Source organism: Phasianus colchicus, chromosome 2 (assembly GCF_987193195.1).
Source record: "Phasianus colchicus chromosome 2, bPhaCol1.hap1.1, whole genome shotgun sequence".
In the NCBI taxonomy this organism is placed as follows: domain Eukaryota; kingdom Metazoa; phylum Chordata; class Aves; order Galliformes; family Phasianidae; genus Phasianus; species Phasianus colchicus.
Window position 1 is genome coordinate 49069660 of NC_143437.1, and position 23532 is coordinate 49093191.

At 36.3% G+C, this 23532-nt stretch overlaps 1 protein-coding gene across 10 annotated transcripts in view; it reads right to left on the minus strand.

Annotated features, from left to right (window-relative positions):
* Positions 1-23532, minus strand: part of SYNE1 (spectrin repeat containing nuclear envelope protein 1) — a 289372-nt gene that overhangs the window by 147567 nt on the left and 118273 nt on the right. For all 10 annotated transcript variants that reach the window (XM_090135604.1, XM_090135609.1, XM_090135608.1 and 7 more), the window contains exons 40-54: positions 23110-23289; positions 22512-22662; positions 20695-20853; positions 19783-19965; positions 18009-18110; positions 16264-16467; positions 15440-15647; positions 14615-14727; positions 13765-13970; positions 12628-12783; positions 11610-11901; positions 10752-10924; positions 8316-8625; positions 4434-4598; positions 2719-3075 (exon numbers count right to left, since the gene is read on the minus strand). In XM_090135604.1, coding sequence (XP_089991730.1) covers positions 2719-3075; positions 4434-4598; positions 8316-8625; positions 10752-10924; positions 11610-11901; positions 12628-12783; positions 13765-13970; positions 14615-14727; positions 15440-15647; positions 16264-16467; positions 18009-18110; positions 19783-19965; positions 20695-20853; positions 22512-22662; positions 23110-23289 — 2959 coding nt within the window. The remainder of the gene's footprint in view (positions 1-2718; positions 3076-4433; positions 4599-8315; positions 8626-10751; positions 10925-11609; positions 11902-12627; positions 12784-13764; positions 13971-14614; positions 14728-15439; positions 15648-16263; positions 16468-18008; positions 18111-19782; positions 19966-20694; positions 20854-22511; positions 22663-23109; positions 23290-23532) is intronic.

Here is a 23532-nt window from a genome sequence, read left to right on the forward strand (position 1 = left end):
CTCGAGAAACATGGTAACTGCTCCAATGGAAACAGTCCTCATGTTGATGTCCATAGCATCTCTGAGTCCCTAAGTTCAAGAAGGATAAGGAACTGCTTGAGAGAGTCCAGCACAGAGCCACAAGAACGATTAAGGGAGTAGAGCATCTCCCTTAATAGGAAAGGCTGAGGGAGCTAGATCTCTTGTTTGGAGGAGACTGAGAGGTGACCTCATTAATGTTAAATATGTAAAGGGTGAGTGTCACGTGGGTGGAGCCACTTCTCAGTGACATTCAATGACAGGACAAGAGGCAAAGGGTGCAAGTTGGAACACAGGAGGTTCTACATAAATATGAGAAAAAAAAAATTCTTTACAGGGAGGGTGACAGAACACTGGAACAGGCTGCCCAGAGAGGTTGTGGGGTCTCCTTCTCTGGAGACATTCAAATCCACACAGTTGTGTTCCTGTGTAGCCTGATCTAGGTGTTCCTGCTCCAGCAGGGGAACTGGACTAGGTGATCTTTTGAAGTCTCTTCCAAACCCTGACATTCTGTGATTCTGTGTGATTCTGTGATCTCCACTGTAGAACCCTGCCAGCTACTCCAGCATAACTCGCAATGTAGACTTGGCTCCTTGTCTCATTGCAAATGAGATTATTTGGGAATTCTTCTTAAACTAACAGAGAGAAAAAAAATAATCTTCTAGCTAGTTACATTCACTGCAGCAAAAATTCTGCACTGCAGGCAAGCCAGAGCATTTGGCATGCATATATCAGTTTGACACTTCAGCTAAATCTAAGGTCCGATCTGGAAGAAATGGATGTAGAGTTGTAAGAAACTGATCACATGAAAATGAAGATGGATTAGAAAGAAGACAAAGGAAGTGGGCCTACGAAGTTCTCAGTTGTGTTTCTGAATCTGTACAAAAGGATGACTGAAAATATACATAGTAAATGGTTTGCAATTGTCTATCAGCACAAAATTGAATGTCTACGAAAGCCACAAATTAAATACGTAAAAATACAGCAAAGGTTCTGAAAATACTTTTTATCTCTGAATTCTGTAATATTATTTGCCACAAAGATTATTTTTCACTGTAAAGTGTTAACTAACTCTACAAAAAAAAAAAAAAAAAAAAAAAGATACACATTTACATAAATCAAAAGTGAAACATTAGGACTTTTAGCACTGTTCCAGTGACTTGGATTTAACTTCAAATCCAATAATTATCAAAATAATTTGCTGAATTTCAAATTTCAGATCTAGTGCCGTTATACTGCACATATCTAAGAGGAACAGAGCTTGAGTACAAAATAACAGTGAGCCTGCTGAACATGAGAATTAGGAAATGCATTTTTAACTTGTGGCCTTGGTTTACATGACAACAGAATTGCTATGAGACAATGGAAAGAGAATGCTGCAATGCTGTTTTACACTCACAATAGGACCCATTTTCTTGGTTCAGAAATTGAAGGACTACTGTCCTGACAACATTTCCTCAAATTATATAATTTTATATAGTAGGGCTGCACATAGCACATCTTGTATTTACTCTGCAATCTCCTTATCCTAAGTTTATAACTTTAGAATCTAAGTAAACATAGAATAACAGTACATTCATAGCATATACAGTACTAGTAAAATAATGTCTTATGAACGTAGTTACTTCACTTATTAAAAAAGGCCTGATAATTACAGCTGTTTCTTGCTGATAATTTCATGTCCTATTTTCCTTTTTTGAAACATAACCATTTGCTTATTTGTACTATTATTTACTCCAGTGTAACTTCAACTCTATTACTCCTACAGTTAGGTACTGGCACGAAGGCATAAATCTTTGAATTCTGTGAAAGAGAAAGCCAGACTCTTGGTACAGACTCTAGAGGAGAAGATTTATAATCTCAGCTTAAGTAGAAGTTGTTCTGGGACTTTTTGACTGTTTCTTCAGTGAAGGGGACAGAAAGCAAGCATCAAGTAACTTTTACTGAAGGTACTCTGTTGTAACACAAGAAGGGAAGGATAAGATACTGTGTATCTTAACATCTGTGATTCATATGAATCAAAATACATACAAGTAAGAATCTTAATTATTGTGAGTACACATTTGTGTGCATGCTGTATTTACATGTGGAATGTTTGCTAGAAGAGAAAAATAAAGAGGAACTGCCTCTCTGTTTCTCTGAATTCCACTACATTCCACAGCAAAGCAGTCAACAAGTATGCCAGTTTCCAATAGAACTTCAAATACAGGACAAGATCTTAACATGCATAACGTGAAGGACAGAGTTCAAGAAACAGAATGTATAAACTCAACACATGTGCGACAAATTGTAAGTAAGAAAGAAATCACTCCAGCTGCTGCTCAGCATGTAGGAAATGCCTCATATTTTCCCAATCGCAGACTTGGCTTGCAATGCTGAGCAGCCTGAGGAGAAGTTCAGAGGCAGTTCCTTCATTTTCCTGCAGCCAAGCACAATTGTTAGTGTCTGAGCTCCAGGCAGCACTTGCTAAGCCTTGTACAGCAGACACCAAAGAACCGTTTTCTGAAAACACTGTTTGCTTTATATACACTTACAGAAAAGCTTGGAAAGTTGGAATTTTTTAGGGAAATTTTCACAAATGCATTGTATTATTTGCTACTTCTCCCATTCCTTGACTGTGCCACCGGGCAGAAGTTGCTTGTCCTCAGTCACTGTACATTTACAACCCGAAAACCGCTTGGAAAAGAGAAACGAGCTTACTTTCTCCTTGCGCCAGCTCTCCACGATCTCGGCGTCGGTGTGACGGCTGTCGAGGGGAGTCAGGCTCTGCGACCAGGCATCCAGCAGCCCGCCGAACCGCTGCACGGCCTCCTCCAGACGCGCAACTTGCGTGGCGAACTCCTGCTCCGACATGGCCATCTGGCTCAGCACGTCCCGCAGGCTGCGCTGGCTCTGGAAAGCGCTTTCTTCCCACTGCTTCCAGTCCAACTGCAGGGCCTGCATCTCAGCGGCGAGGAGCTGGCACCCGCCGGCACTCGTGCTGCGCTTCGCTGCGGGAGCTAGCGTCTCCACTCGGCCGAGGCGGCCCGCGCCGATCTGGCGAGAATCTACCAGCTCCTGCAAAAAGCAACATCGCCATGGTAACAGGCCACGGCTGGGAAGGGGGCCCGCCACGCGTGGGGCAGCCGCAGCGCAGGCCGTGAGCTGCTCCGAGCTGCGGTTGCGGCAGCACCGCTCCGGGAACAGCCATGCTGCGTGCGGAGCCGCACGAGGGTCCAGTGCAGTCAGGAGCGGGTGTGTGCTGTGTGCTGATTGCAAAGCGGTTCTGAAAGCCCCATAAGCTTAGGGGAGGAAGAACTGTGGTTTAGATACTGAAAAATACTGCTTAGGTTAAGATGCAGAAAATAACTGTTTCGTGATGTTTTACACAAGGAATACCGGTACAGAGCTGTTGGTGCCAGTTCTAAGAACAAAGCTGTGCTGCTCAGAAAAAGCATTCAGCAGCCTACTCGTGATCTGTGATGTGCCATAATTGGTTGCACATGTGGCTTTATGCTTTTGGTTGTTTCTTTCTGAATTCTTTCTATAGCGGACTGTTTCAGCCTTACACAAGCTACATGAGAATTTGGTAGTTTTCAGCTTTAAAAGTTGGAAAATACAAGTATTAGCCCAGTCACTATGTGCTAAAGTAATGTTATTTATTCTCTTGTTAGTGTTATGAATTAGGAACTACTGTCTCCTCCCTTTCTCATATTAGATGTGGGGAGTTTGAGCACAAAGGAGGCTAGAAACTATCCAAGAGAATCAAGAGGTGTGTTTGAAAGTTGACCTGGCTGTCCTGAAGCCTCCTCTAGTCTGTTCATTGGCCCACTCTTGTTTAGGAGCAGGCTAAAACACTGCTAGTGTAATGTAAACATCAGGAATAAACAAAGCATTAATTCTGCTTGAATGTTGCATTCAGAAATGCACAACTTGCTCTCTATCAAATGCCTAGGAATGGATGGACAAATTGAGATGGGAGAGAAAGGAGAAAACATATAGAGAGGCAACCCATACACTTCCAGTGTGTTTAGGGAGAATGATCCTTGCACTATTTCATGCATCTCCAATTCATGCAAATCACAAAAGGTTCTTTTTTACTTTGATTCAGCAGCTGTACTTAAAGAGAGAGCAGTTTTAAGGACGAGGACAGGGCAGAGCTCATTAATCAATTAAGTCACAATCTTCTGTGATGCCACTGGGCTTCCACTATTGAAAACTGTTCCCATGTATGGGGTGGCTAACTCAGGTCTGTTTGTGCTTTCACTACATTAGCTTAGTAAAGCTAAGGAAGGGAGGCAATAACACATCATAGCTTAGAAAGTGTGTTTTCAGCTCACTGAAATGTAATCTCCACTTCAAATAAACAAAGAACAAGATTGCTGGATTATAGGTTCTGAATCCCAGATGAAATCATGGTAGTTAACATTTCTTACATTGATTTTGGCCAACTTTTTTTGTATCACTGATGTATCTCCAGTTGCATCTGACCAGCGGTGCAGCTCTTCCTTTGCAGAATGGAGCCAGTCTGTGAATTCATGCACTGCATCGAGGTATAGCAAATGATCCTTCACAATATCTTCCACTTTCTTCATTTTCTCCTATTGTTTAGAAGGAAAAAAACAAAAAAACAAAAAACCACCACCAAAAAAAAAAGAAAAACAACCATTAATGTACTTAAACATTTCCTGGCTTTTATCCAGATTTTAATGGTATAGAGAGCTGGTCTACATTGTGCTACAAGGAACAAGTTCTGGTTTAGATTTGTCTAGGCAGGAATGCCTAGACAGCTCTTATTTAGAAGAAAGTCTCCATACATATTAAGCAGAGTCACAGAGTCCTCCCATATTAGCATCACAAATGAGGAGTTCTGCTCTTTAAAAGTGCAACAGATGTTTAGGGTGCCAAGTTCTGTTTCAGCCATCACATCAGAAATAGTGGCCATTCCCAACTAAAATTTTTGTATACCCATTACCTTCATTATAACCCATGACTGCATTTCTCCCACAGCTTTCTTCACTTCAAAAAAATGAATCCCACCCCTTATATGCTCTCCTTGTAACAATTCAATTTACAAAATAAATCACAAAAAATGGCCCCTTGGATTTTAAGTGCAAGTTCTTTATTCAGAATCATGCAATCAAGTTTCAGATATTTTTATGCCCCTGCAGATACTGCCTTATGTTTATCTTCATTGAAGTACACCTACTACCTCTTTGCCCACGTGCTCATATTTTTGACAGTTCTTTTGGAATTGTCATTGGACTGTCCAAGATAACTGAATACTATTTGCAAGAGTCACTCTGCACTCCCTTTTCCAGGTCACCAGCAAAGAAGTTAAACAAAACTAATTCCCATATAGTTTCTTGGAGAAACTCTTTTCCAAGAAGAGTTAACTCTTCTTCATTCAGAAACAACCACTAACTTTTCTTCCTATACTGGAATAAATTTTTAATCCATCAAAGACCTTTCTTCTTCCAGTGCTATGGTAGCTTACCTTTCTCACTTTCCCATATGGCCTTTTGTGTGGAACCTTGTCTAAGGGTTTTGGAAAACCCAAAACCAACTCTATCACTTTTTTTTTTTTTTTTTTTTTTTTTTTTTTTTGTAATGTGCTTATTGGCATTTTAATATAACTCAGCATATTTGTGTTCTGTTTTCAGCCGAGACTGAGCTGATTTTTCCTTCATAGTGTCTGGTATGATGCTATGGCTTGGCTTCAGGAGAAAAACAATACTGATAACAAACCAATGTTTTTAGTCATTGCTGAGCAGTGCTGTACACAGCCAAGGACATATCAACTTTTCATACTGTCCTATCAGTGAGGAGGGGTGAGAGGGCACAGGCTGTTGGGAGGGGACAGAACCAGAATAACTGACCTAAACTGGCCAAAGGGACCTTTCATGTCATATGACATAATTCAGAGAAAAACTTAAATGGTGAGAAACTGGCCAGGCAGGCAGCTGCTGCCTCAGGACTGATTAGGCACTGTATGTTGGGTGTTGAGCAATTGTTTGTGCATCCCTTGTTTTGTTATATAACATAATATATATATGATAATATATATTATAACTGTTATCCTTTTTTTTTTCCCCTCCCCCCCAATTCCCCATCTTAGAAAGTAATTCCTATCTCAACCCACCAGTTCTAGTTTGCTTTTTTTCCCCCAATTTTCTTTCCCATCCCACTAAGAGGAGGATGAGTTATTGAATGATGTGTAGTGATCACCTGCCTGCCAATTTAAACCAGAACACTTTGTTAAAGTTATGCTTTCCAGATACCATACTGCAGGCTATATTTATCCAACACTGCCCTCCAATTTCATTATTGAGTGCAGCCCTCCAGTGACTTCAGCCACACTCAGAAGACTGTAGTTCTGCATAGGGCCTCCCTTGAAGCTGGCAGTGACATAGGCTGGCAGAGTAACCTCCCTTGGCCAGCTTTTCAGCACTTTCTGTTTGAGCATTTCTCAAGAAACCACAGCTGAATGCCATTTGCCTAAGGGTAGTTATTAATATCTAACTGCTTGGTTTAAGATTTCCTGTATGTTTAACAGAAAACTCCTCTATCTCTTGCCTGCCTGCTGTAACAGAAATACAGGTGTGAGAATATCCTCAATGCCTTCAGTAGAGGGGAACAACGCAAATTCTTTGAGCTTCTCTGGTACAGCTTTTTTTTTCCCTAGGTGCATCTTTGACCTCTGATTATCAGCGGTCCCAGCAATTTCCTAGATTGTATCCTCGTTTAGATAGATTTAAAGAAGATTCTGCCATCAGCTTGAGCATCCTTCCAGAAGAAGACTTCAAAGTCTGTATATAATTTCTTGTCCACATCTGGCCTGTTTTGTAGAATAAGATGTGTACGGTTATTCCCAGACAGTTAGTCCATCTGGAAGACTCTAGTCCAGTTAAGACAAGTAATATTTGTTGAAAGAAAAATAATCTGTTCTTATACCCACATAGGTATAAGGTAGAATATAGGTATGCCATATAGGTACCATATAGGTAGGATTTTTATTTTAATTTTGGGGAACAAGGAAAATTGCCCAAGAAATTAAATTTATTGATGTATATAGATTTTAGGAGAACACTGCCATGCTAACTTGTGATGCTTTGTTTACATACAAGTTTAAACAATTTTAGTGGGTCAATTTTTGTATTGTTCCAATTTCAATGCCCCTGAAAGAAGCAGTTAGACAAGCATGAAAGTGCACTAATTCTCTGGAAATAAGATTTGTTTTTTCCAACTGGAAAGAGTAAAGAAAGCAAAAGTTCATAATAGAAAAAACCCATCAGTGTGCGATTAGATGGTAATTACAAAAAAGAGAAATCTTACCCCAGAAATTATAGTGAAAAAGACAGAAGCAAACAACAGGATTCCACTTTGTGACTTTCCTATCCACATTATAAAAAACAAACAAACAAACAAAACGCACAGATTTTTCTAAACAAGTAAATTCATGTGTTCTAAATTTAATGTTCCTTCCTATCAGATAACTCGTTAGGTCTACTGATTATTATTATTATTATTATTTACTTTGGATTTCTTTATTCTACAGAACAGCATATTACTTCAATGTAGGACATCAGCAATATTCTCAATACATGAAAACATACTACACTTCCCATCAAGTGGCTAAGGGTGTGTATATTGTTTACTTCAGTCTCACAGCAACTTTTGTTTCTTATTATGTGACTTCCTGCTGTGTAAAGATGCTGATGTGAAGATGCAGACAATCTCAGACCTACTGTTACAATTCTGATTTTCATGGTGGAAGGGCTCCATGAGCTTTCCTTAGAAATCAAATGCGTACCTGTATAACAACTGCAGTGATTAATGACTTGAAATAACACAAAATACTAGCATATATATTTCTGAAAATAATATTTCTCTTTCTGACCATGTTTTCTGCTCAAGGAGACATTCCATTTTTATCTTTCTAGGTTAATGTGTGCTAGGAATGAAAAGAAGAAAAAAAAAAAAGAACCAGATGAAAATAAATCTGGAAGACTATCCAAAGTATTATTGTATACACGAAGCTATTATTGTATATGTTAAACTAGGAATAAAATATATGCCCTTCAATGTTCAAAAAATCATAACCGTACCAGTTTCAATTCCCAATCTTTTTGCATTCCAGTGAATTTTAGTAAACGACACACAACACTTTTATTAGATTTAACTATAACAAAAGGCAAGACTATTCAAATACATTCTGTCTTTCAGGCACTATAAAATGAAGAAAAATCAAAATTTTAGCCTTATATACAGTTGTTTAAAAATTTTACCTGAAATGGAAACCTTTTCCTTTATCTTACCTTGGCTACAGTCGTGATGTCATTAAACTGTGTTTTTAGTTCTTCTTGAGCTGCTGCTCCAAAAGAATCATCCTCAGTTTTTTTGTAAAGTTCTGCAGTTTTTTCAACAAGTTGCTGCAAATCACCAGAGTGATCCTCTATCTCAGAAACAATAGCCTGGAAGTAGTCCAGCTGTGCAAACTTCTCCTTCAGACCTATCTGTGGCTCTAATGGCTGCTCCACTTTGTGATCCAGTTTCTCTAACCACTGCTCCATCTGGCTTTTCCTTTCCAAATATTCATTCCACTGGCTGATGAGGGACTCTAAGCAGCTTACATTAAAAGAAACATATGCAGTACAGATGAGAACTTTCGAAAGGTCTAAACAAAAAATGTCTGTTTATACCTTGTTACACTGTGTAGTCATCTATAATATGTTTAGAATATGCTTTTCCCTCCATCTTGTTTTAGTTTTCTGTATCAGCTTAAATCCAAGATATTCTAGAATTTCTGTGTTCTTTGGGCTACTACATATGGTAGCCCTGCATATAACCTGATACAGCTGCTTCTCTAGGAGAGGTTACATGAGTAACACATATTTCATTGTCTGCGTAGAAAAGTAAAACATAGAGCATTAGTGAAGATTATTATGATCACAGCAATAAAACGTAAACTTATTGACTGTTAAATGGTATTCCAGTGACTTTTTGAAGAATAAGTCAGTTATACATAGTCCATTTTAGCATTAATGAAATATATATATATATTTACCATTAATAATAAATTATTATTATTATTATTATTATTGTTATTATTATTATTATTATTATTATTATTATTATTATTATTATTATTATTATTATTATTATTATTATATGCCTTTCTTTATATATTGCTCCTCCTAGCAGATCTCCCTGTCTCTCTGGGACTTGTATTGAGGAATGCACTTCTGATTCCAGAAATAGCAGGAGTAATGACTATGGTAAGGATTTCATTCAAAATAAGATAGTCTCCCCTAATATACAAAATATTTTATGACATAAATTGGGTGAAGATAGAATAAAACCTTAAAGCATCCCATTACAAATTTCTAGATCAAATTGTATTACTGTTTTTGACTATGAGAGAAAGAGACATCAATTTTAATTGAAGAACTCCTGTTTACCTATATCATAGCCCTTCCATAACTGATATTAAAGACTGAGATACCTTCGCACTCAGATGTTTAAAGTACTATGACAGTTTTCTGATGCAGAGAAAACTTAGATGTTATTAGAAAGCTAAGAAAATAGGATCATGCAGAAGTCCAATTTCTATCCAATATTGATTAAGAGGATGGAACTTATATTGCTTTCAAAACCCATAGATGATAAATAGGGAAGGGCTGCTGCTAGTTTGAATAACAGAATTTAAATGTCAGACGTTCAAAGAAATGAAAGGATGGTGGAATTTGGTAGTGAAAAAATATTTTTGCATAGGAAGGAGTAATCAGATCTACAAATGCAAAAATTGAGAAAAGAACTGTTTTAGTACTATGGAAAACAACTCAGAGATTTCAGAGGACAAAATAAATTTAAGTAACCTGGTCCCACTGGAAAGAAAGGAGAAACTTGTTCTAGAACAGATTACGAATGGTGAAGGAAATAAAAAACAATGATATTCTATTCGGAAATTATATTGTATCAAATGCAGGAAAACATCGGCCTACTTTCAATTACTATCTTTTATGAATGTTAGATCCTCCTGCATGACATACTAGATTGCATGAGGAATGACTGTGTAATCTGAGACAGCCAGCACGGCTCCACCAGGGGAAGGTCATTCCTAACCAATCTGGTGGCCTTCTATGATGGAGTGACAGCATTGATGGACAAAGGGAAGGCAACTTTTAGCCTATTTACCTGGACTTGTGGAAGACCTTAGACATGGTCCCCCACCACATCCTTATCTCCAAATTGGAGGGATATGGATTTGATGGGTGGACTGCCTGGTGGATAAGGAATTGGTTGAAAGGCCACACACAAAGGATGGTAATCAATGGTTGTATGTCTAGGTGGAGGCTGGTAACGAGCAGTGTCCCCCAGGGGCCTGTCTTGGGACCAGTGTTCTTTAATGATGATGGAATTGAGTGCACCTTCACCAAGTTTCTGATGGCACCAAGCTGAGTGGTGCGGTTGACACAATGGAAGGAAGGGATGCCATTCAGATGTACCTCAAAGGTGGGCCTGGGAGTATATAATGGGGTTCAACACAGCAAAATGCAAGGTTTTGCACTTGGGCCAGAGGAATCCCAGGCATATATACAGACTGGGAGGAACAATCCTTGAGAGCAGCCTTACAGAGAAAGACCTAGGTGTCCTGGTAGATGAAAGAGCGGACTCCTGTGTGCTGTAAGGTATTACTCTTTGGTGCTAAGCAAGGTGTCAGGGTTTGACCTGTGTTTTTCAGTGAGCTTTACCTCTGCCAGCTCATAGATGTGCTGATGATGTCATTCCATACATCCTTCAGTTTTTGCAGCTCTGTTTGTATCACCTTTTGTCCTTCCTCATTGCTGCTTCTAAGTGCTTGTTCTCCTTTGCCAATAGCCATGTTCAGCTTAACTTCACCATCTCCTTTGAGTAAGAGGATCTCCTGTGGGGCAAAATAAATCAAAATGTTAAGTGCAATCTGCTGACAGCTGAAGGCTGTTATTCTTCCAGCAGAGGACACCATTTCTGAACTCGTTTACCCTTGACAAGCACGTCCAGTATGAATTCCCGTTTTTCTAAGTGTCTATCCCTTATTATATGCAAGGAATCTGGCGGTTTTCCTCACAGCTACACAGGTATTTCATTGCATTAGTCATCCTAAAATATTGCTTACATTGCAGCAGATAATGAGTAGGTCAAGCACTGCACAGAAAGACAGCAACACACAGCTTGACTAAGTCTCAAGAGCCTATGGTGCTCTATATTGATGATCTTTCCAACTGATGTCTATCTAGCCTGTTCTCGAAAACTTCCTGTGATATATATATATGCCACAGGCTTTCTAGGTGAATAGTTTCAAGGCTTACTCCATTAGGCAGCTTTTGAATCTGAATACACACTTCCATAGTTGGTTATTCCTCCTTAAATGTAATACCTCACATTCCTCTCCATTAAACTTCAACCTGTTTCTCACATTGCATCTCCCAGTTTAAGGTCGTTTTAAATTCAAATCATCTTCTTCATAACAGTGTAAATATACAATACAAAACTATTCCTCTTCCATTGATGTGGTCCTCACATTGTTTTAATCTTGAGGATACATAAAGTCCAGTCCTACCAGTCTTTACCTGAATTTGTGTCAGACGTCGCTCTAGCGTGGCTTTGCTACCAACTGTACTCTCAGCCGAGGCCAGTTTTTCTTGAACCTCTTTCACCCATGACCACATGCTCTGAAGTGCTTCCTCCAAAGTGAGGTGCTCCTGGAGTGCAAGTTGACAAGTTTGCAGCTTCTCCTTGACAGTTTTGACCATGTTTTGATATTTGGTGAGATGTTGAGAGGCCAGGCGCGCTTCCCTTCCTGCACCATGTCCTTCCTCATTTAAAGCCTGTGCAATTTGGGCCAGCTTTTCACAAGATTCCCTGAAAGAAAGAATTGAGATTGCAAATCAATTTCAAAAAGCATATGACATTGTTATAACAACTATGAGAAGTTACGAAGACCATTCACGTAATCACATACTCCACCAGTATTAGAGATCCTAGTTAACAGAAAAGGTAGTTGGGAACACATGATGGAAAGGTCAGGCCATTTGCCCAGGATTAGGTACTGAATCTGGGGTTGGATAGCAGGCTCAGTAAAAAGGATTAAAACTCTGGCCTTACACAGCCTCAATTAATCTCAAACTTCCGGATATCCTATGATTACAGGAATTTACATCAGACCAAAATGTCTTACATCAGGCTCAAGTAGACAGACCGTGACTGAGTGCTTCCTTTTAGCATGTTGTGACGCATGAACTACTTGTCTACCATTTGAACCACTTTACTGCTATTTCTTTTATATCTTGACAAACCTAATAGCAATTTTTAAAAGTTTGAAAAGCCACAGTATACTAAAAATGGCAATTACTTCATCACCCACTGGCGAAGTCTGAATTCTAGAAATATTTCACTGCCGATGTGAATGCTATTTGAGCTCTGAATACAAATTCAATTATATCAGATCCAACTAACCTGGTCAGATATGATTTTCACAGGACAGAAAGAAAGAAAATTTTATAAATAGATATGATAAGTTGTGTTTTTACTTCCTTCTACTAAATGCTTTTAACAGAGGAAAAAGTAAGAGTATATTAAGAAATGTACCTTGAAGCCAGTAACTCTTCCAGAAACTTTTCTACTTTCTGCACTTCCTTTTTCTTCTCAGGAATAAGCTCTTTGATCTCTCCTAATGCTTCTGTGCTCATTCTTTCTTCCATGTCATGTATCCACAGGCTGAGTTTCTTGTGCTGTTCTTCAAAGCTACAGAATAGATAAATATTCCCTTAAAGTAATTTATTGAGGGGAGTGAAGTTAGTAAGAAGTTATCTCAGTTCTTTCAATATCCACAAGACTGAGAAAACAAAGCTAGGTATCAATTTCATTCTTAGCGAATAGGAGTTGTACAAAACATAATTCCACAGTGACTAGTAATCTAAAAATATTCAGCAACTCTCTAAAAACGTTCAGGAAAATCATGGGAACTGCATGAGAAAAGTAGCCTTCAAAATTTAAAGTGGCAGTACTTTTATTTACTACTAGGCTCAATAAAGACAGTAAAAAAGAAAAAATTTCCAAATTCTTATAATGATATTGTCTGAGACAAATGAACAAACAGGTGGAAATAGGCTTTTACTCAGTACTGACACATACAACACCTGAAATTTTGTGTTTTCAATTTCACTGACAAAATATAGCTGGAATCTGGAGTGTTCAGAACTCAACTCAATATGCTCTGCACCCAAGTCCCTGTTTGTAAACTTTTTACTTATATGAAGGCATATCATCTCATCTTGATCTCTTACCCATTATTGCTACGCTAACTTTGCTTTCAGCTAGCAGCAGTTTTGAATCTAATTATACTTAAAAACATTTAAACTCTCAAAATTCCAATTGAAAGTGCTAAATTAAGAATGTTTTCTACTAGCTTTTTGGGAAATATGTTCATTTGGAATGATATAGAACAGGCATATGCTGTGTAGAAAGCACACAGTATCTTCAAACATCAGGGCAGAATCTGAAAATTCATGACATCTTTTCATTCCAGGAAATTGTATTTAAATTACTGAGATTTCAACCATTTATTTGGGATCACATGAGCTACAAAATTCTTCCTCATATATGACCTGTTTTTTGTTTGTTGTTAAATATTTTCAAAGAAAAAGAGCAAAGAGAATTAGTTACAGGAAATTGCAATTGTATTTCTACAGCTTGAAAATTTCATGCAGTCTATCTGCAACTCACCTTCCCAGGTATGAGGCACAAGCTTCCAGGGCCTGCTTATCCTTCAGACACTGAGTGAGGAATTCTTTGAAGCTCTGATTAGACTTTGCTACTTGCTCCTGAATATGGATCACAACTGGTTGAGGTAAGCAAGTGCACAAGTTTTCTCCTTCCTTGCAGGCAGCATCTAACTTGTTTTGCCCCTCACTAAGAGAATCGAGCACACTCTGTATGATAAAAGAACACTGTTTAAACTTTCAAGACTTAATAAAGACAAGCAAAATTTATATTAGAAATGGTTAGATTTTAATAAGCTGAGAACCATGTATGGTGAGGAAAAAATTCCAAATAGAAAGTTCAAATAAAGTGTTTTTAAGTGGTGCTACAAGTCACAAAGCTCAATTTTCCTATCACAAAGCAGTTCTGTCTTCTCTGAAGTAAGCTGAAAATAATAGGTATTTTAGAAATTAGGGCTGTTTACATTAGCTGTCTGCTCTGTTTGTTCTCTGTCCCAGCAAAAAATCAATACAGACTATATTTGACACAACAGTGTTCATCTGAAGTAGTAGGTATAGAAAGAATAGGAAAAGGAAGAGAAAAGAAAGAATGCAAAACAAACAAAATGAAACAGTAAAAATCGCAAATAAGAATGATTCAGTTATACATAAACTTTAGTCAGATCTTTCAGAGCAGTAAACAATTTCCACTGTATTTCCTCTACAGTATGCATTGCTGTGTTTATCTATTTTTATATTATTTTTCAGAAATAAAACCAGTGAGTATGATGGTTTCTACAAATTATTTAAGAGATAAAATTTGATATATATATAGTTATATCACTTATTACTGTTTTTTTATTTGTTAACTATACCTGCAAATCATGCAGCTTTGCCTCTATGGCTTTGCTATCTCCAGACCTGTCAGATAATTGTTTTACTGCAGCCTTCACATCAGAAAACCATTCCTGGAATTCTTGCATAGAATCTATTTTAATAAAAAAGAATAAAGATAATATTTTTTTTTACGAAGCAGCTTTATCACAATACTGTTCATCCAGCTGTCTTTCCCACTTCATTTATCCTTCTGGTCCCCTGTGTAAAAGCTAAAAGGATGAACCTCACTGTCTTCAGTGACCTTGGATAGCAGGATTCACTTCACAAGACATCCAAATGGAACAGTCACACTGGGCTTCTCTTTATAGTCAATGGGAAAGACAGACAATTCCAGGCTACTATTTATTCCAATTTAATGTTGGATAAACACCTAGGTTAGTATCTTAATATCTAAGATATAAAATTGCCTGCTTCTCTCCACTGATTTGTCAGGAAGCCCAGGAACTTCTTCAGATGGGGACTTACTATCTCCATTTGGCTAAATAAATCTCCAACTAGCAAATACTCAAAATGTTTGTGCGTAGTAGAGATGAATAGTAGAGAAACAGGGGAATCTGAGAATATGAAGCAGCAACATAATAGGTATTGAAGAAAAGTGAGCTTGCCTTTCAGAAATATTTTAATTCTGTTTTTGTAAAACGCTTGGTTTCATAGCAAAGGGGAAATGACAATTTGTTAACTTTTTGAAAGGCTGCATACAAAAATAACATTATAATTGCAAATGACATCACTGGAAACTCAGGCAGCTCCAGAATGATTCATGACTGTGGGCTAACAGTTTGTTAGCAAGTCTGAAGACTCACAGAGGAAATGTTTTTCCAAGCACTCTTGCATGTTGGCCTGTGTTCTGGAACAGAGCTGATTCACAGCTTCATACTTCTTTATTAGTGAAGTGACAGTGCCACCAAGAGTTTCTAGCTCTACAGAATGGTACTTGCGACACAGCCTGTTGAGGTTCTCACGGGTTGAATCAATGCTGCTCTGCTGGAGCTGTAGGTCTTTTTGTGTTTCCTGAAAATGAAGTTATAACACAAATATGATATCTGTAAAGAAATAATGGAGCCCTCTACTTTCTCAAGCATTCTTTCTTCTTCCTTGTGCTCTTTCCTTTTATGGTGTGTTATAAGTACTAATCATAATCAACAGAAGTACTGGATCAAGCTTCCTGAATTTTCTAAATGAGATGAATTCTTGAAACTAAAGAGCCAGCACAGAAATATGAAAGTGCTATTTCACATGGCTTAATATTTTATTTTTAAAATAATAAGTGTCAAAGCATGTTGAATAACAATACTAATTTTCAGCACAGTTTGAAGTTACACCTAAGATGCACTATGACACTGGAATTTGCTGGGACTTCTGAATGAAAGGAAGTTTTTGTCGGACTAGAGAGGAATATTCATCATCAAATTGAATTTGAATTGGCTGGTATATCAGCATAATCAGCTCATAATGGAAAAAATCTCAGCATGGTTTGTCACAAATACACCTGCAAGATATGCACTTTTTTTATCAAGTGAAAATGAAATATAAAGCTTAACTGTTGTACCTAGCTTGTAAAAATTTCAACAAAAAACAAAGTTCATCTCATTAAGAAAAAAGTATATTCATTTTCTTCAGCACTGACCTTTACTAGATTTAGAGCTTCAGGGTCCAGGTTACGTGAGCACCTTAAAAGTGTCTCTTCCGTTTCTGTTAACCAGTGTGTCATCTTGTCAATAAACTTCTGTAACTGCATCTTTTGAGTACTGAAATCTTTTAGTGTCTCTTTTGCTGTCTGTGACATTTCTTTGGCATGTTCCAGTTTTTGCTTTAAATCTGATTCTATAAACTAAAAGCAAAGTGTTAATTTTTAAAACATTTAAATTATAAAAATACATACTATGAGAAGTGGAAATCTATTGAATAAAATAAAAGGTAGGAAAGTTACACACTTTAATAATGTGTTCCATATCTAAATATGCTCACACTAATATAAAATGACCGTTCAGGATCAAATCTTAGATATACACTGATCTAAAAAAGGGATCCTAACTTCTGAAAAACCAGAATGCAAGCTGTTGAATTATTATCCATGTTTGAAATATTAAAAAGCTGTTCTTTCTTCTTTTACTAATTTGCCATTCATAAAGAGTATGAATACTGCTAATGTGAATACAACTAGCTCTGTAAAAAGATATACCTACTAGTGAGATACAAGAGCTCTGATGTTTAAAGAATCTCAGTGTAAAGCAAATTGAAAACAACACAAAAAATCAGTTAGAGTATTGCCCATAAGTAAGTTTAAACACTGCAAAATAGGAAATTCTAGCAGATGTTAGTTGTGCATATTTTATCAATAAAAAGTAAACTAAAAACTCATAAGTTCATATCTACAACTATTCTACTGTATATTCTACTGTACATTTTATGTATTTATCACATTCAGCAATAAGATATTGCAAAATAACATGCTCTAGATTTTGTGTTATGAGTGATCAGTTATTCAATTTATTATAAACATTACGATTAAATCTGAAGCTTCTGAACTGCTCACACGAAGGAAACCATTTAGGAGAACATAAGCATTTCCACACAATTTGAACATCAGACTACAGGATTCTGTTCAGTAATTTAGGCTAATGTTTATGATCACTGCATAATATGAACAAGACATGAGCGTTAGATTATGTTCAGTTAAAATCTGATGAATATTTTAAAACTAATTATCTATTATGATATTTTCCTGGAAATATCTGTGGAAATCACAGAAGTCAGTTTATCTTTTAAAATTTTGGACATACTGAAAGCTTAGATCTTGCATACCAATTTCCTTTTGAAATCTAACATGTAAAGTAGTCATACTGTCGTTTTGCATGTGCCCAAAATATGAACCTAGCCAGTCACAAAAGTTCAACAGCTCACCTTCGGTGACCTGTTTTACTCCACTTTAGTAACAGCTAGCTCAACGCATTAATTTCAGACTACTAAATAATAATTCTGGTTTGATAAATACACATACTTCCACTGCATTATAATTATTTTAAGGAGGCAAAATATGTTTGTGCTCACAAATGATTTGGCTTAAGGTTGTACATTGTAGAGATTATCTGAATCAAATTTGTTCAGCTACCTTCTGAGGTACTTATTCAATTTTGACTTGATAAAAATACTTTTACAGCTCTAATGTTCAATTACTTCATGGCATTCTTTTTCAGAAAAGTCTAAAATGAAGAAACATGGAAAAAAAAACATACAACAAACTGATGCTCATAGAAAGTGTTGTATCTGTCACCTTCAAAGAAAAAGACAGTATAGGAGAGACAGAAATTTCAAAAGGAGTTTCTTCTTAGCCATTTGAACAGTCTGTGAATCCCAAGAACTTCATTTTACCTGGAGATCTGCAGGAGGCTCTTGACTATGAGTCAGTTCTTTGAGTTCTGAAATTTTAGAGCTAAGCTGCTCCAACTTCTGTTCTTTATCCTTGACTTGAGACTGTCAAAGAGATTTAGTCAAAGTTTCATACCATACTATAAGGTTTAAAATCTTAAGAATACTGCTCTATTAACTGTTATATTGCCTTTCATTTTACCAATATTTAGCAACTAGCAGCAAATACAATTCTATTAGTTTCCTTCATTAGAACACTCCTATCTCTTTTCCTTCATTTGACTTACTTCAGAGATCTCTTCCTCTCTATTAAATAATCATACACTTTTTCAACGTTTAAAAGGCTCTAATAGTTTTAGTATCATAAATAATAAAGCTGAATAAAAATGGCAATGTCATTGTTTATTTCACTGGAAGAATCTACTGTTGCTGTTAGATTCCACTTAATGTCATGCACAGTATAATGTTTCATTTGCTTTTAATGAAAGAGAATGGAGCTCTTAAATGTCAAAAATTAAAAATAAGAGCTAAATTAAAAATGCTGTTGTATACATGCTCACGCATCAGGACCTTATATTTTTTGTAGTCATATAAATCCAAATTATAAAGAAATATTGTATTTATTAAAAAAGTAATAGCATTGTAAAACAGAAAATCATAATTTGTATAATTGTAGTTTTGAAGTATTAGGCAAGACATTGGGGGGGGGGGGGGGGGGGCGGGGATTCAGATTACCCAGACTTTTCTATAAAAATCAAACAGGACACTCCAACTAAACAATTGGACTATGGATTTCAGGATTAAATTACTTCACTTCTGTGCTGGAATGGTAGAAGTTCATCTGGCCCCAGAAGAACCTTGCAGTGGTATTTTGTGCTAGGAACATATAACATTAGCTGACTAATTGAGAAATGGAGTAGTGCTATGAAGTGTGTGAGAGGTATACTCATTTTTTTCTGTCCACCTTCATCTATTTCTGATTTCTAAATGGCCCTTGTGAAAGACAGCAGAAAAAATGTGTTATGGACCGTGCATTCTATGATTGCAAATCTTTGCACAGTCCTGATGCCTTCTGCTATTCTGGCTCTCCTCTGAATCAGGTACACCTGGGTTTTGGGCATTGGCTGCTCTCAATTCAAATCAATTTTAATGGTAATTAATTTAGCTAGTTTAACTGTTATGGTTGTCAGAAAGATATGAGATAATGTTTGTCCTTGGGAAAACACTGATTTAGTACCATTTAATCCTCTGTTGTGCTTATTGCACTTCTTCATAAGGACATTATTTCAAATGAAGTAGAATAACACTCATTCTAAAAAATGAGTTATTCATTAAAAATTATTCATTAAAATCTGTATCTCAGTCCACTATAAGTTTTAGAATACAGTCTGGACAATCTACATTCTAAGCTGAGATTTTAGAAATTGATCTTTCATTAACTTCAGATAAAGTCTAAAATTTCCAACAGTTTCTACTGGAACATAGTTCAGTCCAATGCCATGCTTTTTGAAAATTTTTACATTGTAAAAACACATACTCATACAGAGCTAGAGTGAAAATAACTTAGATGGAGTAAAATCTGTGCTTCTCTGGTTTCTGCTAGAAACAAACAGCTTCAGAAAAGGGCTGGAGTCTCATCAGCTAGCCACTGCATTAGTGATACCACTGCTTGCATAGGGAATACGCTAGTCTACAACAGCACAGCATTATCTGTGTGCCTGATATCACTTGAGAATTTGATCCAGAACATTTTTATTGGCAGTTTATGAGTAAGCACCTGAAAGTCTTTCAGGGTGACCTCCATTCTCAGACTGTTACTCAAGCTGCTGATGCCTTCATTCAGATTAGAAATGCAGTTAGTGCACCATCCATCCATTTCATCTGCAATTTTCAGGATGTCATCCCATAGAGACACACCTAAACTCAGCCGGTGTATGTTGTCTTCAATCCTTTCTGACACCTTTTAAGAAAGGGGAATACATCAATACCATTCAAAAATTACTTTCTTTTAAAAAGAAATATCTTTCTTTTTAAGTCAGTTGTAAGACAAGTGCACCAAAGAACATAAGAAAGCCTAGGCAAAATAATTCTCCTCTCAGTGTTATTTCTAAATTATGAATTCTAATTCTAATTTAGTTTCCTGAATCATAAAATGAACAAAAATCGTGCGTCTATTTCTAAAACATTATGGTTTTTGCTGAGTTTTATATTCAAATAAACTTTCTAATGCAGCTTTCTTACGTGATATAAGAATTTGCTAACAAAGCAGTATAAGTATGGAAAGGTAAAATATTAGTATATCTGCTATAATGTTGTCTCTCAATGTAGGCACATCTTTTATGGTCCAGCTTTTTATGAAGTACTGCTTTTTATTTTGTCCAATTTACTTGAATGAAGTAATACCAGCAAGAATATAATCCAAATTTACACTTGTAAGCGTACACTGAGTAAATCTATAAATATATGAATCTATAACATTTACACTCATACTTTTTAAATACAGAAAAAGTATGTCACAACTGTGACTACAGTGAGTATAAAAACCTTACAATTAACCCTTTAAGATGTATTTCAGAGTAAATACATACTTTACCAAACAATTACACTTTTCAGTCCTAAGAAAATACAAGTACTGCAACCTTTGTTCAACTTATGAACTGTATTCTATGTAAAAACACCAGATTCTTACATCCAACCATTTGTCCACTGTAGAGTTCATATCTGTTTTCACCACTGTGCAGTCGCAGTTATGCACTTTTTTCAGTTCTGCTAACAAATGTTTTCCTTTATTGGTAAACATATCCAGGTCTTTTTGTTTATCACTCAGATCATTCTTGGCAGCTTCGTGCTGTGGACATAAATATGTGCTTGTTTAAGGAAGAGTTGAAGAATGAAAGAAAAAATCCAGTTCTCCAGACATCATCTCTCAAGCTGTGGCAGCTGTTATACATTTGATGATTCTCATTCAGCTTGCTATCTAATACTATCTACTGCTATCTAATGCTTAATTATGTCACAATATACAAATAATAAAATGTTAGAATTGTTCTTTTAAAATCAATTATTATCACACAGATTGGAATAATAAACTTCAGATTTTTCCTGCTAAATAACAAGCAATCAATTGGACTTTAGGCAAAAAAATTTATTTAATTATTCTTTTATTCTTCAGAATCTACACATCTAAAATTGAAGTGTAAGAACACCTCACTGAATATTTAATATTACTATCAGAACTTACTGTCAGTTCTGGCAGAGCAAACAGAGAGTGTCACAAACAAAATTTAGAACCAGAAATAATATCAGTACAGAATGCTCAGGAGAATTCAGTACAAACATGTTTAAAAAGGAATTAGACAAAATCATGGAAAGTTATTTCCTCAGAGCTACTACATATGCAGTGTTAGGCTTGAGGAAATCTTTAAAACACCCATTTCTAGAAGAGTTATTCTGAAAAAGGATTTCAGTGTCTCACGTATAACTATACACATATGAGTGTGTGTGTATATATATATCTAACACTGATCTGTTTTATACATATTTATAACAGATCAGCTACTAATCAGCTACTAATATGGCCATTCCTAGGTTATCATGGTAGGAGTTGTGCAAAATACTTATCATGCTCCAACTATTTCAGGTTTAGTTTAGGCTGCCATTGCACTAGTAAGGCAGTAATTCCCCACAGCAAAAGTCTCATTTTAAAGAGAGAGATCACATGAATTTACACATATTTCTTTGACAGACAAGCTGTGTTCCACCTTGCAGTTCTACTTAAAATGTCCATTAAAAAGATGCTCTAAATATGCACAACTTAGAATGAGGTGTGACTGAAGAATTTTTAATGAAGAGCTTAGTAGGCTTTGAAAGAAAATTACTTTCCAAATTGATGGAAAGATTTTAACTCAAAACTGTTATTCCTGACAAGCTAGATAGTGATTTATAATGTTAAGAATATGATTCAGTGAAATGAATGGAATATAGGGATTCAGATTCCTTATCTTTGCTCAATGGTCAATGTCAACATTATATCTCTTCAAATAAGTATCTTTAAGGAAAGGGAGAGACATAAGAGCCAGATTTGCATTTGAGGAAACAGCAGTACTTTTTGCAATAGTATTTCGGTCAGCCTTTTTCTTTCATTGACCATTCCAAACAAATTACCCAATATGGAAAAAGGTTAAAGTATTTTGACTGAAAATACATCCTTGTACTATGACCAAAATATCTTCATAAGATGTTTTATATAAAGAGCAGATAACTTATGCCTTTGCTATATATTAACATTTTGCTTTTTTAGGTCCTAAAATGTTAAAATAGCAACAATCAAATATTCCTTTACGGACCTCACTAAAAAGGAATATAAAAAGGATTCCTCACCAGAATCAATACAATTTAAATCCTGAACATCAAGATCTGACAGTAAATTCAAGGAACTTTAAAGGTGGCTTAAGGCTAATCTCAAGTCAAAGATGATTTAAATCCCTCAAATGAAAATCTAATTACCTTTGATAAAGTTCTCCTGATATCTTCACGATCCTTCCAAATGGATTTTATCACTGAAGCACTGTCAACAGTGTCTATGACTTTCATCACTGTTGACTTCAAGCCGTGATATTCCTTTATCAGATCGATAAGAATGCAGGACTGCTCCTTTCTGTAATGGAAAAAGCTCTGTTAGCACAATTCATTGTCACATTTCTGAAAGAAGGTGAATGAGATGTAGCAATTCTCCATTAGGGAATTAGAATGCAATCTAAAACACATTTGGAGTAGCCAAGAAAATACATACAGTTAGCAACATTTAGAATAGTAACATTTAGTACTCCAATTATCAGGTTCATGCCTTCAGCTTTAAAACATTACATTCTACTCCCCTGTTGCACTGAGACCAAAATAATCCACTGCTAAAAACAGGCTTCCCTTCCTCACCTCCCATTCCCCAAAACAGCCTATTTCTGTTCAGGTAATGGATAGAAGAACATATTAATTCTATTCTTGTTGTTTATACAGGTTAATATGGCAAGAAGAAGTTAAACTCAAATAAACAGGTCTCTTTTCCCCACTACAAGAAACCTCTCCTTGTTCATTGTTCACTGCTTACTTTTCCTGTATAACTTTCTTGGTATCCTCCCACAGTGATGCTAAATGATTAATCTCTTTGTCAATTTCAGGAGCAAGAGTTATATCTTTTTGGGCTATTTGCTTTGCTTTGTCCATGAGCCACTGGAGTTCATGCTGGTGAGAATTCAGTTCTTCATCCAACTGGTTAAAGATCCTCAATCTGTAAGTTAAAATGCAGGTTACAAATTTATTCATTTTCCCTTTCAGATGAAATAGCTGCTCATAGAGTTATTGTACATAAAGTTCCATTTTTCTAATATTTCCTAAAATATCTTCAGATAAAATGTTACTTTTTTTTCTTTTCCTACTACAACTGGGCTCAGAGTTTGATTTTTCCAATACATATACAGCTATACAAATCTGTAGACATACATATGTCTTCACCACACACTGTCATTTGGAA